The following is a 16503-nucleotide window of genomic DNA, read 5'->3' as shown; positions in this document are numbered from 1 at the left end:
AAAGATATTTTGTAGGTGGAGCTAGAATTATACATATCCTGTTTTGTTGGAACTACTTTTTGACATATCTAACTTGACATTCCTCTGCATTATACAAGACAAAACCTGTAAAGTGAAACTTTCCAATATCCTGTGGGTGCAGCAACAATGTCCTTGCGTTCATGCGGCTTAAATAACGTGGATATCTAACTCAAATCGAACTAAATACATTTACCAAAGTCCTTTTGGTGTAATCCAGATCGTCCTTAGCTGCAGAACTATAGCTCTCTGAGAAAATATTGGGACAAATCAGAGAGCTACAGATCCACCCCTTATAAAAAAAACTTTGATTTACGGCGCACAAAAACCTGCGCACGGTTGAGGCCTGATATCGTTGTATTGTTGTGTTGCTGTCTGTATCATAAATTTAATATCAAACAATACTTATCATTTCCATTAGTGGAACTCTTCAAATTAAAGGCGCGTAAAGTCGTACTACCGGGACAACATAATGTAAACACATTATTTAGGCATACGTAATATAAATCATGGTATCGAATACATATTATAACCGACTGCAAACCACAACACTGATTAAAATTTTAAAGTCAAATTTAGGATTTGATTATTCTTACAAGAACACAGACGAACTTATTTAACTATGTGAGGGAGAGAAGGTACTAAATTAGCCAAATCTGACCGATATAAAGCATCAATCGCAAGAAGAACTGTGAACGGAAAAACCTATATGCACATCCAGCACAATAACTTTTCTTGTAATTAATGGGATTAATATGTTTTTAAAGTTATTCTATCAGACTATGAAGACATTCTATTTTATAATACAATTAGGACAAGTTCATATGGCATGGACTTTGTAATCGCACACGTACACCCCCCCCCCCTCAATTCCCATATTTTAGAACAAGTTATATATATTCCAAACTGCATTTCTAACACTAATTAACACAACTAATGGGTTTCCAAACTGCATCGAAGCTATTTTGAAAATTACAAAATATTGATGGACTTAGGACAGAGAGCATTGTTGTTTGGAATTAAAAAAATAGGTGTGGTGGAGTTTAATAAAACATGTAACATCTTTTACAAGAAACATTGGTGCACGCACCAAAGTTATGGGCCGAACAAATTTCCAAGAGAGTATCATTGTTTCCATAAACTAAAGCTGTCTCGTAAACATATTGATTGGACAAGTGTCCAAATTCGACCCATTAACATACAAAATGAACAGTAATCTGTTACTCCTTAAAGATCTGTGAACTACGTGTATGTCCAGTAGGCAAAGGTTCTCCGGTGGACTTTTTTAAAGAGCAGTCTGAACCTTAGCCTTAAACCATTGTGACCTCAGAATAATGTGTACGTCTCATTCTCGAATTTTTCACTCTTATAGAGACGTCACCTTCGGGCGAATTGAGCAGTGAGGGTTCTTTATCGTGCTAACGCCTATCGTGACACAGGACCATGGCTTACAAGCCTCATCTGAATGACCTCAAAATAATAGATATGGGTTATTCTGCTCCTTGGATGTTATAAGTTTGATGAATATTTACAATGTTCATTATTGGAAAATATTGAGCTTTTATCACTTGAATATATTAAGCAAACATTTCCTAATGTGCAAAATAATTCAACCAATGACTGTTGCATGAATACTGCATTAATTTAATTTCATACTTTCCATATTAAAACTGTGACATTTAATTTGGGTTATCCAAATATGATAACTTTCGCTATGAAATAAATCAGATTTATTCAAGATTGAAAATTTTATTGGCACAACCTGTGACAATATTTAACAAAATAGTATAATGCAATAATCAAAACATTCTTTAGCACCCTTGGAATTATGCATTTTTCAAAACAAAACAAAAAAAGATATCAAATGTGGACTTCAAAGGTTAATGAACAAACAATTAAGGACACTAGATACACTGATGAAAATTTTTTTCTAGACATTGAAAAATTATTTCATATAAAGGTGTAAATACTGAGCCATCTATTTCATCTTCATTGTAGGAAAGCAGCTATTTACTCTGAGGAAAATTTTTGAAAATAGCATACGCCATAGCATTGGACTATTGCTGAACACAAATCAGGGTTGTTTATTTAAATGGGGAAAATACATGCAAATAAAGTGTAACATTACTTAGCATAATGTTAGAAATGTTTGAATTTAATATATCAAGTAATATTTAGAGAAATCAATAAATTAGATGAGAGCAGATCAGTTTAACTGCATAAAAATAACATGAAATGACAACTTTTTAGTGTGCAGTATATAGAGGGTCCTTAAGTGTTAGTACTTCTAAATATGATGACTAGTGAAAAAATGGAATGGACTGGTTGTAATGACTAGAATAAAAAACATCATATTTCAAAAGCAATACTGAACAAAAATAAGACTGTAATACTGACAATAAATATTATACCCATTGCTATAAAAGTTATTGTTTTATCATGATGTAAAATAATTTAAAAGCAAAACAGAACATTGATGACATTAGGTCTTCATTATATTTGATAGTGCTATTGTACATCAAACAACAAATTCTGCAAAATGAAAAAAAATTCAGGTGTCTACAGTAAGTGCATAGGCTAAATACTTGTAATACTTCTACAGTAACTAAAAATTCAAACAAATCTAAGAACTTCTAGCTGAAACCTATGTCGCATAATAATACAAAAAAATACATGCGTCTACAGTAAGTGCAAACCCTACATTCTTGTACTTCTAATACTTCCTTAGTAATAATGAATTCAAACAAATCTAAAAAGTTCTTTAAAAAAAAATTAGCTACCAAAAAAAGGGCAACATCTACATTGTAGGTGAACTGAAGGTGTGTGACTGCATCCATCTTGCAACATTTAACAAACACTAATATCGTAAAAAGTGTTACGTGCCGAAACTTGGGATTTAAACTTGATTGGCAACTTCTCTAATAGTACACTTAAGCAAGCTGCCTTTGATTCAATAGTAAATGTGTCCTTCATGATTTCCTTCAAAGTATCTTTAAAGATGGTTGCTTTTTCATCTCTTTTCGATTCTGTTGAAAACAGAAAAGTTACTCGGATGTTTTTCGCCACCTCTATAAATAGGTCAGCAGATAAGCGCACGTGACCTGTGTGTTACACAAAAAAAAAACCCAAAAAAAACAACAACAAAAAACAAAAAAACAAAAACAAATGTTTAAAAAACACCACCGAATTACTTTACATACAAAATGAAAACGTATCATGATAATCAGTAATCCAACTTAAAAAAAAAAATACACACTCATCCCGCAGAAACTCATACACTTCTCAAATTCTTATTTCATAGAATGGGCCGGCTCGTGCCGGCCCATAATAAAATAGTGTTAGAATATTTGAAAAATGCAGTTCGATCAATGGTTATTTTATTTAAAAATACAACATGTATTTTAACTCTTAAAAAAGGGGGGGGGTGCTATGAACGTTTCGTTTATGTCCCAGTAATCTCGCACTTGCTCGCAAGACTTGTGCATTTTCTTACCAATCACGCACAAGAGTCATCAAAGCGCGATAACTCTAACGAGCTGGTAATGAAAAGTATTCCTAACACACTATGCATGTGTCCTATTCATATACTAGTATATATATATATATATATATATATATATATATATATATATATATATATATATATAATCATTATTGAGAAAGTGAGCATACCATCCAAGTTTTCATGTAATATATGAAAATATTTGGTCACTTTATACTTTTTTTTATTCATGCTTTATTTCTGCGCTATATGTGTTGAATTTTACATATGTAAACATTGCATGTATTTGTTCTCACAATGCAGTCCTGCCTTTGAACATGTATGAAAGGTGAAGATAACGATACTATATTACATACATACAATGTCATTATATTTCCAGCAGTTTTCTACTGTTCCTAAAGAGAAGCAAATTATCAACAGCTAAATTCCTAACAGAAATATATTTTTCAACGTTATAATTGTTTTTTAAAACGTTTATCAATCCATGTGGCATTTTTCCACAGCTAAATATATTGTTTGGCATACAGTATTATGAAGTTTATTTTTTAAAAATCATTATGAGTAAAAGGTATTCGCCAAAATTCCATAGTTTGGCACATGAAGAACACATGCAGAATATTTTCACATTCGCTAATACAGAGATATCTATAATTTTGATTTTCTTCAGATAAGATTTAACAGACACTTTTCTATGTAAAATTCTATACTGTAACCATTGGATAGAAGAGTTGGTAGATACATGTACTCTAAATCACATTGTGAATGTATCTTCTAACTCCACCTCTGTATAAAAGATGAAGATAACAGTGATCAATCTCATAGCTGCTATAAGCAATACAAAAAGTTGAGCATACACGGATCCCTGGATACACCAGAGGTGGGATCAGGTCCCTAGGAGGAGTAAGCACCCCTGTCAACCGGTAACACCTGCCGTGAGCTCTATATCTTGATCAAGTTAACGGAGTTATCCGTAGTCAAAATCAATGTGCCAAGAACGGCCTAACTTTCGGTATGAAACACATCAGACAAATTATTGAAAAAAGTCAAATGCAATACATTTTCTTCAATTCATATGAAAGAAACATATTTCTATCGTTTAAATAGAAACAGTGCCTTAAAATGTATGCATATTAACACTGCTTGTTTTAAAGTGATGTATTCTATTTGTATTCTATTTTTAGAAGTGGCTGTACTCTGGGAAAGGCCGCTAAATATATTTTTCTTCGGAAATTTGGTCAATATCCATCCTTGACAAAATACATGTAAACTTTGATAGAAATCTGTAGGTTTTTCAATATCAAGATGTGGTATGGGGAATTACTTTAATACTACATGTAGCTAGAACACGTATATCATGTATAGAGAGAGGCCATTAATACGTGACAGAAGCTTTGTGTTGATATGTACAGTATAGCAGTCTTCATTAAAACTCAGATGAGCTTGCCGACTCCCCAAGACTACAGGCTTGTAGAAAATGTCTCACATGAGCTTGCCGACTCCCCAAGACTACCGCTTTGTAGAAACTGTCTCAGATGAGCTTGTCGACTCCCCGAGACTACCGTTTTATGTTCAGTAAAAATAAAATGCAGTTTGATTTTAGTTTATCCAAACATACAAACATGATTCGAGAACCATGTTTTTCAAAAATATATTTCTCAAAAATTATCAAGGCTTTCGATAAAAACAAAATTCAGATTTTAACTATAGAATACTGAACAATTTGCTTAACAATAGAAATTGTCTTAGTAAAGGACGTATCTAATTTGTGTCCTCACTATAAGGAATATATTGAAACAAACAAACACTTACAATTTGAATGTCAAACTGTTCAAAAGACATGGACTATTGTTAGTGAAATCTTAAAATTCAAAGTGTCTTGGAAACTAATTAGAGCGAGATTAATATAAGCCTTTTGGCTTGTTTCTCAATCTATTTCATGTATAAGACATTGTTTGTAAACATTATCTAATTATTTACGAATAAATATTGTTTAAACTAACTAATTGTTGTAGGATTCCATAATGTAGTGAATGAGAAAACAATTTTGTTTATCAATCTTCTATCATTTATAGCTCTTTAGAATTTATAAATATAAAATGTGGTGCAGACTTGAAGAAATGATTGTATCATCAGATAGACTTTCATGTCATGTCAAGAGTTCATTAAACACATTTTAAAAAGATCAAAATATAAACATTGGAAATTGAATATATTCAAAAGAGTAGAAGAAAGATTATAATTTCATGTATCTAAATATCTTATAACAAATCATCAAATTTGCACCCAACATACATTACTTAAAATTGTCCTTTATATATATATATATATAGCATAAAAAAGGATTGTTCATTTTCTTACGTGCACTTTCTATTACAACCGCAACTACCATTGATTGGCCGCTCATACAGCCAATAATCAATTTGATTTAAACAATATTTTATTCACAAATTAAGTGAATGGTATTGGGCCAAAGGCATAGGCTACATGTATATTAACTCTCTCCCTGCTTCAAGGTCACAAATAATCAAACACATGTACACATGTAGATATATTATGTAAACAAGACATTTTTATACATTTTAAAATGTACATAGAAAAAAGAGATGCAAAGATATATACTAATGAACATAATCATGAAACTAAGGAAGAATGAATAGAAGTACTAGAAAAATAATAATAATAAAGAAATACTGATTTGATCTACAGTAGATTATTTCATATTTTTAAACATAAAAATAACTAAACATAACATTTTGTTGCAGCGATTAAAGTTTGTTCTGCTTCAAGTATTTTCATATTAATTTTTAGTCCATGATTAGGTCATTAATTATTATAGTTTCATTTTCATTCACTATATTAACAAAATGAGTGATTCATCTAGTCAAATCAAATTGATTTTAACTGAAATGAAAACTAGAAATGTAGCACGAAGGAACTAATGTAACTGAGAGAGAGAGAGAGAGAGAGAGAGAGAGAGAGAGAGAGAGAGACGGAGAGAGAGAGATTTCGAAGTTATTTCCCTTTAGGAGAGTTATATTACTTGCATCGTGACGTCATCAAAGTCTGAATGCGAGAACGAAAGATCACAGAAAAGGTTAGATTGTCCGTTGTTCGGCTATTAATAATTTCCATATGATTGATTGATTGATTGAATATTGTTTATCAATATAACGTTTTTAGAGAATATTTCACTCATATGGAGACGTCACCACTGCCGGTGAAGGGCTGCAAAATTCCGGCCTATGCTCGGCACTTATGGCCTTTGAGCATGGAGGGATCTTTATCGTGCCACACCTGCTGTGACACGGGACCTCGGTTTTTGCGGTCTCATCCGAAGGACCGCCCCATTTAGTCGCCTTCTGCTGAGGACCTATTCCAACCCGGATCCCCACGGGATATGAAGCGACTTCTTATTTTCAGACGAGGATTGTAGCAAAATACTGTATGATAATGAGTCTTCTTGAATGTTTGCCCTTATTTTTTAAAAACTTCATGTACATGTAGATGAGGCAGCCTGGCCTGGCATAGATAGGCCTAAGTCATGAATATATTTTACAGTGGAGCTTGGAGATACAGGTAACAAGAACTGGTGGAGTGTGGTGAAAACAGAAACCAACTAGATCTAGCTATCTAAAAACAGAAGGAATATCATGGATAGTCGGCTGGTATACCTCTTGCTTAATACGGCAGCATTTACCATCATCTTTGCAAATGCAGGTCAGTATTTTTAAAAACGTTATCTGTTACACGCCTGTTATTATATAAATGCGCAGATATAGAGGGCAGGAGCTCCGAGGGATTTCGTACACCCCCATCCCTGAGTTTTGTAAAGAGATAAGGTCCTTGGACCCAATCTCCAACAAATCACATAGAGGGGGGAAGGGGGGGGGGGGGGGGGGGGTTCCGCACCCAATATGAGGTTTGTTGTTTTCCTTGCTCACTTTCGCTCGTCAACATCAATTGGTATTCAGCCCGTAATGCCTTTTAATAAGGACACTTTTAAAAATTATAATTTCTAATCAAAACAAATTAAATACAATTCATACATCATAAATACACATGTTTATCCAGAAAAAATTTCTATTTGACCAAAATATTTAGAAGTATAAGAATGTCATATCGTATGCTTGCAAAATTATCATTTACTATTATACTGACATTCAATTCAGTGTTCTCACAATAAAAACAAGTATCAATAGAACCAATTTTATTGTAATAAATAGTGAATAAAAAATTATGTTGCTTTTAATGCAAAATGAGTCAAGAAAATCAAGATTACTGTCAGGTCTGCTTCATCGATAATTTATTACATTTTGATGAAATGATAATATTAGGCTACTTATATAATGACAATGAAGTGACTAAATATATGATCTCCCATGCAGGTTTGTGGTTGGATATAATTATTATCCAACGAGATGTGTGTTATCTATTTCCGAGCGGAGCCTTGGCGTTGGATAATAATCATATCCAACCACAAACCATAAGAAATTCTTTTTATCCTATATTTTATCCCAAACAGACCATTGAATTCGCATTTCCAAAAGTTTCTGTTTCTTTACCTGAAACGTTAGTAAACATTACGCCGCAACAAATAGTTCGCTGAGAAGTATGTATAGAAATGAATATTGACTGCACGATGTTTAATTTTAAATAAAAGTCCATTTTCAAATGAGAAAAAGCATAAATTTACATTTTAGAAAGTTTTACTTTGAAATTGTGTGATTATTCATGAATATGTAAGCCATTCGAATCTGTGTCATTGATGACGCGCAGTCTTCAATTCTATTTATTCATTTTTCATTAATTCGGATGTTTGAATTTTTACGATGAATTTTCCACCATGCATATCATCAGAGAATTTTTTTTGTTTTGTGATAAAAGACCCTAGTGTGCTTGCTTCCTACATGTACATGTAACGTGAACTATAGGGTTTTCTGACATTCAGAAATACTTGCACAGTAAGACATGGTCAGTTTTTGCCACTTTCATCAATTTTAACACTTTTTGGGGGAATTTTGTCACTTTGTTCCAGTTCCTATGCACATTACATCACGCGGCGTAGGGACACCAACTATGGGATATGAATAATATTGTATGAGTGATATCCACTGGATAAAGGGATAATACATGTATGTGATCAATTGTCTTACTTTTTCAGTAGCGTATTCATACTTATTTCAGAATTACCGAATAAGGAAAAGTATCTCAATTTAATATGTTTTAAGGTGATTAGGAAATTAAAACCCGGGGTCTGGTGTCACGGTAGGAGTCGGCACGTTAAAGGACCCTCACTGCTCAATGGCCTTGAGCGCCGTGTAGAGTTCTAAATTTGAAGCCCTACGCCGGCATCGGTGCTGTCTTCGTATGAGTGAAGAATTCTCGAGTGAGACGGACGTTAAATCCAAGTCTATATTTCAACAGTGTCACCGCTGCCTGGCTATGCAATCCGATTAAAATCAGATTGATTATGATTCGAGGGGATATCGATTTGGACATTGATATTCGCTTCAAGACTTGGGGCTATCATTATGATTGTAATTCAGATAGGCTCATGCTTCCGTATTGACTACAGTTGAGGTCAATAAAGTAGAAATCCAGGAGTTTCCAGACTCCCGGCCTTTCGGACACCCCCTGACGGAAAAAAATGGATCCGCGCATGGTGTGTTTCTTTATGACTGATTGATTGATGTCCTCTCCAGAATATTTCACTCATATGGAGATGTCACAATTGCTGTTGTGACATTAGATAGTGACACCGTTGAAAAATGACCCCAGGGATGATTTCTGAACGTTAAAAGTTGACCCCGTTAAATCAAAATTTAACATTAGATATGAAGGGCTTCAAAACTAAGCCTATGCTCGGCGCTTACGGACTTTGAACCGGGGGATGGGGGGGGGGGGGGGGTGTCTTTATCGTGCCACTCCTGTTGTGACACGGGACCTCGGCTTTTATAAAATATTTCAAATGCAGTGTATATATCTTTTATGACCTGGTCCTCTTTGAATTGAATTTAATCTATTATTGTCTCTTTGAAATAACATGCTACATGTATTTTCACCTGAATTCTGTGTGCATTAAGTTAGCTACATGTACTCCCCATGTCTTTATTTGAGAAAAGGAAAAACTTGCACCTTAATATGGATATACATGTTTAAACGAAGCAAAATTTGGAGATCCCTTCCCAATAATCAAGTGATATATTTGTTGAATATGATATCAATCTATAAATATAACTAATGCACGCAATTATTCAAATATTGTGTTAAATTCATTTGAATTAAAGATAGTATATCTTGTACGTACGGAATCCCATTTAGGACCTGTCAAAAAACTTTGAATTTGAAGTAACAAATCCAATTCTTATTTCAAACTTTTAAATTCGTTATTGTAACGGATTAAATTTGTTATAACGAATCTGTTGAATTTGTTATACATGTATAACAAATTTCAAAATTCGTATTTTAACGAATTAAATTTGAAAATACGAACTATAGAAATGATCAAATTCGATATAACGGTGTATAAAATCGCTGATATGAAATTAGTATGTATAATTTGTGATAACAAATAGCAGAATTAGTAAGAATATATCAGATACATGTAATTTGAAATTGTAGCTTTTTGATTTCATGAACTCGGATTTTAATTTTTAAAACGAATTAATGCAATTTGTTCAAACGAGTAGTTAATAAAAAGTAATTTGGTGACATGTAGTTAGACAAAGACATCAAATGATCAGTTCAAATTATTAAAAATTTGTTAAAACGAATTAGACACCTTGATATAACTAATTTCAGAATTTGTTATTTCAAAGTTTAAGATCCGTTATTGCGAAGTACGAATTAAATCCGTTATAACGAATTCTAAAGTTTCAAATAATTAATTAAATCCGTTATAACGAATTCTAAAGTTTCAAATAATTAATTAAATCCGTTATAACGAATTCTAACATCTCAAATAATTAATTTAATCCTTTATAACGAATTCTAAAGTTTGAAATAATTAATGTAACCCGTTATAACGAATTCTAAAGTTTGAAATAATTAATTGAATTCGAAATAACGAATTCTGAATTTTGTTATTTCAAATCAAAAATATTTTGATAGGTCCTAAATTAATGGGCTACCGTATGTGTGCAACAATTCAAGCATGCATTTAAAACGCCTTTCCTAAATGCAGTAATTCTTTTGTTTGTTACTATGATTTGCCGCGCATGCGCGGGTACACCTTAAGTGTATATAAATCATCATCTTAACAAAAATTGGAAAATCCTGTAGAACATTTGAATTGTGCTTATAGATTCACCACTCTGCAGAAAGCTGGAGCGGCGTAACATGCACGTATTTTGTTACCAATCGTCCGTCTATGACAGATGTAGAGATACGTGCTTTGAACGTCTTCTTGATGCAAAATATGTATCAGCCGGTAAGTATGTCACACTTTCTGAAGGAGAAACGAATATCGCAGTCATTTTTGTAATTGACGGAGATCACTTTTTTAGTTCAGCATTTTCTGATCTTTTTTTTTTTTTTTTTTTTTGTCTGTCTGTCCGTAAGCTTTTCAATTTTTTTTTTATCTTGCACTGTGTAGAAATGGACTATGATAAAATGTGTTACCATAGTCCAAGATGGCGACAGTCAAGTACGCTTCCACATTGCTCGTTAAAATACTTATTCTTTTCTGTTCTAAATTCTTATTTCATTTTGCATAAATTAAATAGGTAGTGTGAGTTTTAAATGCGTATCTATAGATTTTGTATAGATTGCACGTATTTAAAAGAAAACCCACTTAGAAGTTTTGCTACAGATTTATAGGGTAAATAAAGTTTTTGGAATGTTTATGCACAATTAGGGTAACGTTTTCTAGCGATTAAAGTTATTTATTTAAGAAATAAGTCATCTTTTTAAAATATATATCGGGATATAAATAGGGTTTGTCACGTGATCAAATTCCATAAAGCCCGAAGGCTTTTGGGCGGTTGGGGGGGGGGGTGTTACAACTGAATTTTGATAATTTATACATGATAAGGTTAATCTACAGTCAGAAAACTGAACAATCCTGACTGTGGTACAGCGTTGTCTTATTTCAATATTGTGGATTTTAAGTTTATTGGGCGAATACCTTTGAGAATGGAATTTCCATTTACTGCGGAGAGAATGTAATTTCCATTTACTGCGGAGAGAATGTAATTTCCATTTACAGCGGAGATGGGTCAAGGGCTATACATTTCATTGGTATGCGCGGTATCATAATTCAGATTCACAGCTTCGGACGAGATTTCAATGTGCATGAAAGAATATGTGAGCTGTTCATAGCAAAAATAACCCTTATCTTCTCTAACAATGTTTTTTTTTTTTTAAATGTCATAATGAAAAATGTGACGTCATTTTTTGCATACTTGTAAAGAAAAAGGTCATGATTATCAATCACAAGTTGGTTGTCATTTTTGATTGACTATAATATTTTAACTACAATCAACATTGCTCTGATATTTTGAGGGATTATAGTTCATACTTTAGCACTAATAAATTTTGCTAGGAACGACTCGTGTATTATTTTTTTAAATTTGCATTCAATGGATCTTCCAAAGGATTATCAAAAATACACTCCTCATTCTGACCGATTTAGACAATAGATAAGTAATTAAGTTAACTGTTAACGCCATAGTACACAGAAGGCTACATTCACTAGTGGACCGAGCTTGGCAGTGATACGGCGCGTTCTTCACAACATACTGTGTGTCTCTATCCGGACAAGTATATTACAACATCACAATATCACAAACTTGTGTGATTTTCTTCAATCAAATTCATTTTTCTTGGCAGGATGCCCCTGGGGAAATTCTGCAAACGTTTACACGACTTATTTGGACAAGTTTTGCAAGAAAAAAATAACATCAGAGAAATGTGGCAGTTACTGTAGGAACCCAAAAATGGCGACGATCAGACTTGGATGGCAGTGTTGCAAAACCTGCGTGGACGTTTGCGGCAAAATGCCGTCACGTGACACAAACTTCAAGCGGAGATATCCTAACGTTTATCCACAGAAATAAACAGCTATTGCTCACACTAATCTAAAATAATGTTCGATTACTGTAAAAATTAAATGAGTTTACTTCAATGAATATAAAAAACGTTTTTATGTCTCCAGGTTGACACAAATGGCATACTGAGGTGATAATCACATGACAACAACAAAAATGTACTTGTAGTGCAATCATGTAGATGTAAGGTAAAATGACTCCAGGCTTCGGGACCACCAACTTGTCAAAATCTCAAACTCAGACTCAAATTCACGGTTTTCACCTCAGCAGAGATTTTGCTAAATTGCCGTGCCACCAAACTTTCTTAAAGTTGTCTCACCTGAGTTGAGCTCAACGTGTTTTCATTGTTACAAGGGGTCTTACTTTCATTGAAATCCACTTTCACTTTGTTGTTTGCATTACCTACAACGAACTTTACATGTAATTTTCGAATCATTCAATGACGTCACCTTTAGGAACACAGTCACCTGAAGTATTGGCACTACAACTCCCCGCGCCCCTTCTAGTTTGTTTTTGCGGGGATAATTTTTCCGAAATGTGCGGATTCCCTGTCTATCCCATCCCAAATCCAATTTATGTAATCGTTTCACGCTATTTGTAAGCTTTATCTAGAGATTGTCCTTCTATCGGTATACTAATTACCCCCCCCCCCCCCCCTCCCAATGCACGCAAGATTATAACAAATAAAAGAGATGATATGGGTTTTGAGTTGGAGATACTTGTAGTATGAAATCTCCCTGACCTGCCGCTCGCCAAAATTCCTTAGGTAATGCTGCAATAATTACTTGGAAAATGTGTCCCGTAGTGGGAACCCTGTTTGTGGTCTCTTGCTTAGAAAAAAGTACATGTAATCGATAAAAGAAGCAATAATTTCTTCTACTCTCGGAGAAATAAATGTCAAAATCTTTTTGATTTATTGAATTACTTTTATTGTGAGAACTTACTTTTTTTTTCTCAAACCCTTAAAATTTGTGTCATTGTATTAATTTCACCTTATCAAAAATGAGAGAAAATAGTAAGAATGACTACATAGGAGACATATTTCAAGGCGGCCCAGGGGCGTAGCTTCGTTAGGCTCTTGTAGTCACCTGCCTACACATAATTTTTGATAACATGTTTGTACAATCCAGGAGCCTCAAGGCGGCTCCCGGACCCCCTGCCTCATAAAGTTGCACCCCTAACCACAATTCCTGGATCCGCTCCAGGTACCGTACCGGTAGAGGCGTAAAACAATTATATATATATACATATCGATAAAGGGATGAGATAGACAGGGAATCAGAATGGAGGAGGGGGGTTAGTTTCCATACATAAGGTGCCTGTAGGTGACACAGCTATCATTGATCGTGTACAGTTGTTTGTTGTTTTTGACATACGATATATTTTAGTAATCTTCTCATCCTTTTATAGAGAAGTGAAAGGTAATGAGACTGTCATTGACACAATATTTATATAACGTGTACATCTGCAGTAGGCAATCGGAACTACTCCGCCTTTCTAGCTTTTTAGTGTAGCGGAAATGGCCGAGTAGTTACGATTGCTGCAGTAGGGTGCTACTGAACTCGGGCTCAAGATACGCATTAATGGAAGGGGCATGATCACTTGGTACAAGTAGCTTGTATTAGACAATATTTACATTTGAAGTGGAATTTCCTTACCGACTATCTTATGAAATGCTGTCTTGATGTGCACAAGTTCCTCATTGCTAGGCAAGTACTCTGTTTGCCGTTATGGACGTGCATGATACATCTACACCCGGTGTTAGTTGAATATTAAATCTGTATCACTATTACCGTCTAAGTATGTAAATTCCATAAAGTAAACCATCACTAATTTTTCCGTTCCAATGCAGTCTATGGCGCAATATTTCATCTCCCAAAATTGAAGAGTTCCTATAGTTTTTTGTTTTTTTTTAAATGAACGAAATGCAAGTAGGTATGTAGAGATACAGTGTATTAGTAACTAGATAAAGCAGACTATAGGAACTCTTCAATTCCAGGAGATAAAATATTGTGCCATGGAAGTCTTCATTTGAACCGAAAATTTAGTGCCTATTTTCATTTTGGGATTTTTATACTTGGACGGTAAGCAATACAAATTTAATAGTGATAGAGAGTTAGTTTGATAGTCTAATCATTTATTTGAAGCGAACAGCAGTGTCACCTAAGTGTACATTAATTGCTAGAACTGGCCAAAGCTGAAAGTAAATTTCCAGACATGAATTATGAAGGACTTCTCCGAGATTCGGTGAAGGCGTCAGTCCAAATATTCAGCCGAGCCGAATCTCAACCGAGATTACACCCGGTGTAGTCAGTTAACACCTTATAGTCAAGTGCAATTTGTTTAAGTATAGTATGAAAAGGTAAAGATCACGAAAAGTGAACAATCTCATAACTCCTATACAGAATACAAAATAGAGAGTTGGGCAAACACGGACCCCTGGATATATCGGAGGTGGGATCAGGTGCTTAGGAGTACGCATCCCCTGTCGACCGGTCTCACCCGCCGTTAGCCCTATATCTTGATCAAATAAACAGAGTAATCCAAAGTTAGAATCAGTGTGTCAAGAACGGCCTAACAATTGGTATGAAACACGCGTCAGATAGCATTTTACCCAATGACAGGTTGCATTGGCAAACTAGATCCTTACATGTATAACGACCATTGAATTTGCGACATGCTGACTTTAACCGAGATTGTTAAACATCAACTTGTTTGTCTGTAGCCTGCCTCGATGTCTCATTAAAAACCGACTATACGCAGAACAAGCTCTTGTGTATCGAATCATTTGAGAGATATAAACACCATATGCAGGTGATAATTTATAATGGAATATTGTGACATATTATGACGACGATAAGCTAAATAATCCCGTTCGTCACAAAGTTGAGTTGTTAGTTTGCCGTTAATATCTATTTACAGTAAAATACATGTACCTAAGTATGAAGCAGATGTGAAAGACGCTATGTTGTCTTTTATTTCGGGTTCACTGGGGTATATCGAATCGACATAATAAAAATGATTATTGTTAATGGATAAAACGCCTTCGGTAAATCTAAATGTCGAGTTGAAGGCCACAACAAGAGATGTTTTCTTCTCATATAGAAGCTTTTGAATGAATTCTGCCTCATAAGGATATAAAAACAGGTCATCCAACAAAGGAGCACAATTCTTGCCCATGGGAATTCCAACAGACGGTTGGAAGACCTGGTCACCAAAGACTACGAAGATATTGTCAATTGGGAACTCTAGCATATTTTTTTCATATTACATGTGCGTGGAATCAGAGTGGTGTTTAACAAAGTAATTATTTGGATGACTTGTCACTAGATATGAATATTTCCTTTTTCCATTCTTTGAGAAAAGTTTTGCGATTTCAAATTTACTAAAAGTTCTTTAATTTATTAGAATCCACATTTAATTTACACCGATTCTTGCATATATATGTTATGGCAAGTACGTTTGAAGTTTCTCCTTCATAGCTGATAATAATTTCGTGAGGAGGAAAGATAGGGGCTTGTTAGAACATTTACTGAATCCAGCGATGTATCTATGTTTGTAAAGGCTTTTGTGAAGTTTTTAGGAATATACAGTTTAGGGTATATTCAATACGGACGTCCGGCAACTGAGGAGATCCTCCTTGGAGAGTTGGCGATTTTAATGCAGATAAGTATACAAAATGAATAATTACTAGAATTTCAGGTTTGTTTGTTGTTGTTTTTTTTGTTTTTGTTTTGTTGTTGTTTTTTTGGTTTTTTTTTTGTTTTGTTTTTTTTGTTTGTTTTTTTTTTTTTTTACAAAAATGCAATTCAATGTGCATTTATACATATACCTACATATAACTACATACAACGGACTGAACTAAAAAAAAATTATCCAAACTATTTTTTTCTAATATAAGATCAATGTTTGGAGTGATTTGAAAAGAAATGGTGC

The 16503-nt window shown here is 34.0% G+C and overlaps 1 protein-coding gene across 1 annotated transcript; it reads left to right on the top strand.

The window, feature by feature from the left end:
- The first annotated feature begins 6550 nt into the window (after positions 1–6550).
- LOC125648364 (uncharacterized) lies at positions 6551–12657 on the top strand. The gene is made up of 4 exons (XM_048875372.2): positions 6551–6614; positions 7079–7237; positions 10824–10949; positions 12350–12657. Exons 2-4 carry the CDS (start codon positions 7171–7173, stop codon positions 12574–12576), a joined length of 420 nt encoding a protein of 139 aa, XP_048731329.2. The 5' UTR covers positions 6551–6614; positions 7079–7170; the 3' UTR covers positions 12577–12657.
- Positions 12658–16503: the final 3846 nt, after the last annotated feature.

This window comes from Ostrea edulis, chromosome 6, assembly GCF_947568905.1.
Source record: "Ostrea edulis chromosome 6, xbOstEdul1.1, whole genome shotgun sequence".
Classification (NCBI taxonomy): domain Eukaryota; kingdom Metazoa; phylum Mollusca; class Bivalvia; order Ostreida; family Ostreidae; genus Ostrea; species Ostrea edulis.
Note: the sequence above shows the minus strand (reverse complement) of the source record. Positions and strands in the feature narration are given on the sequence as shown.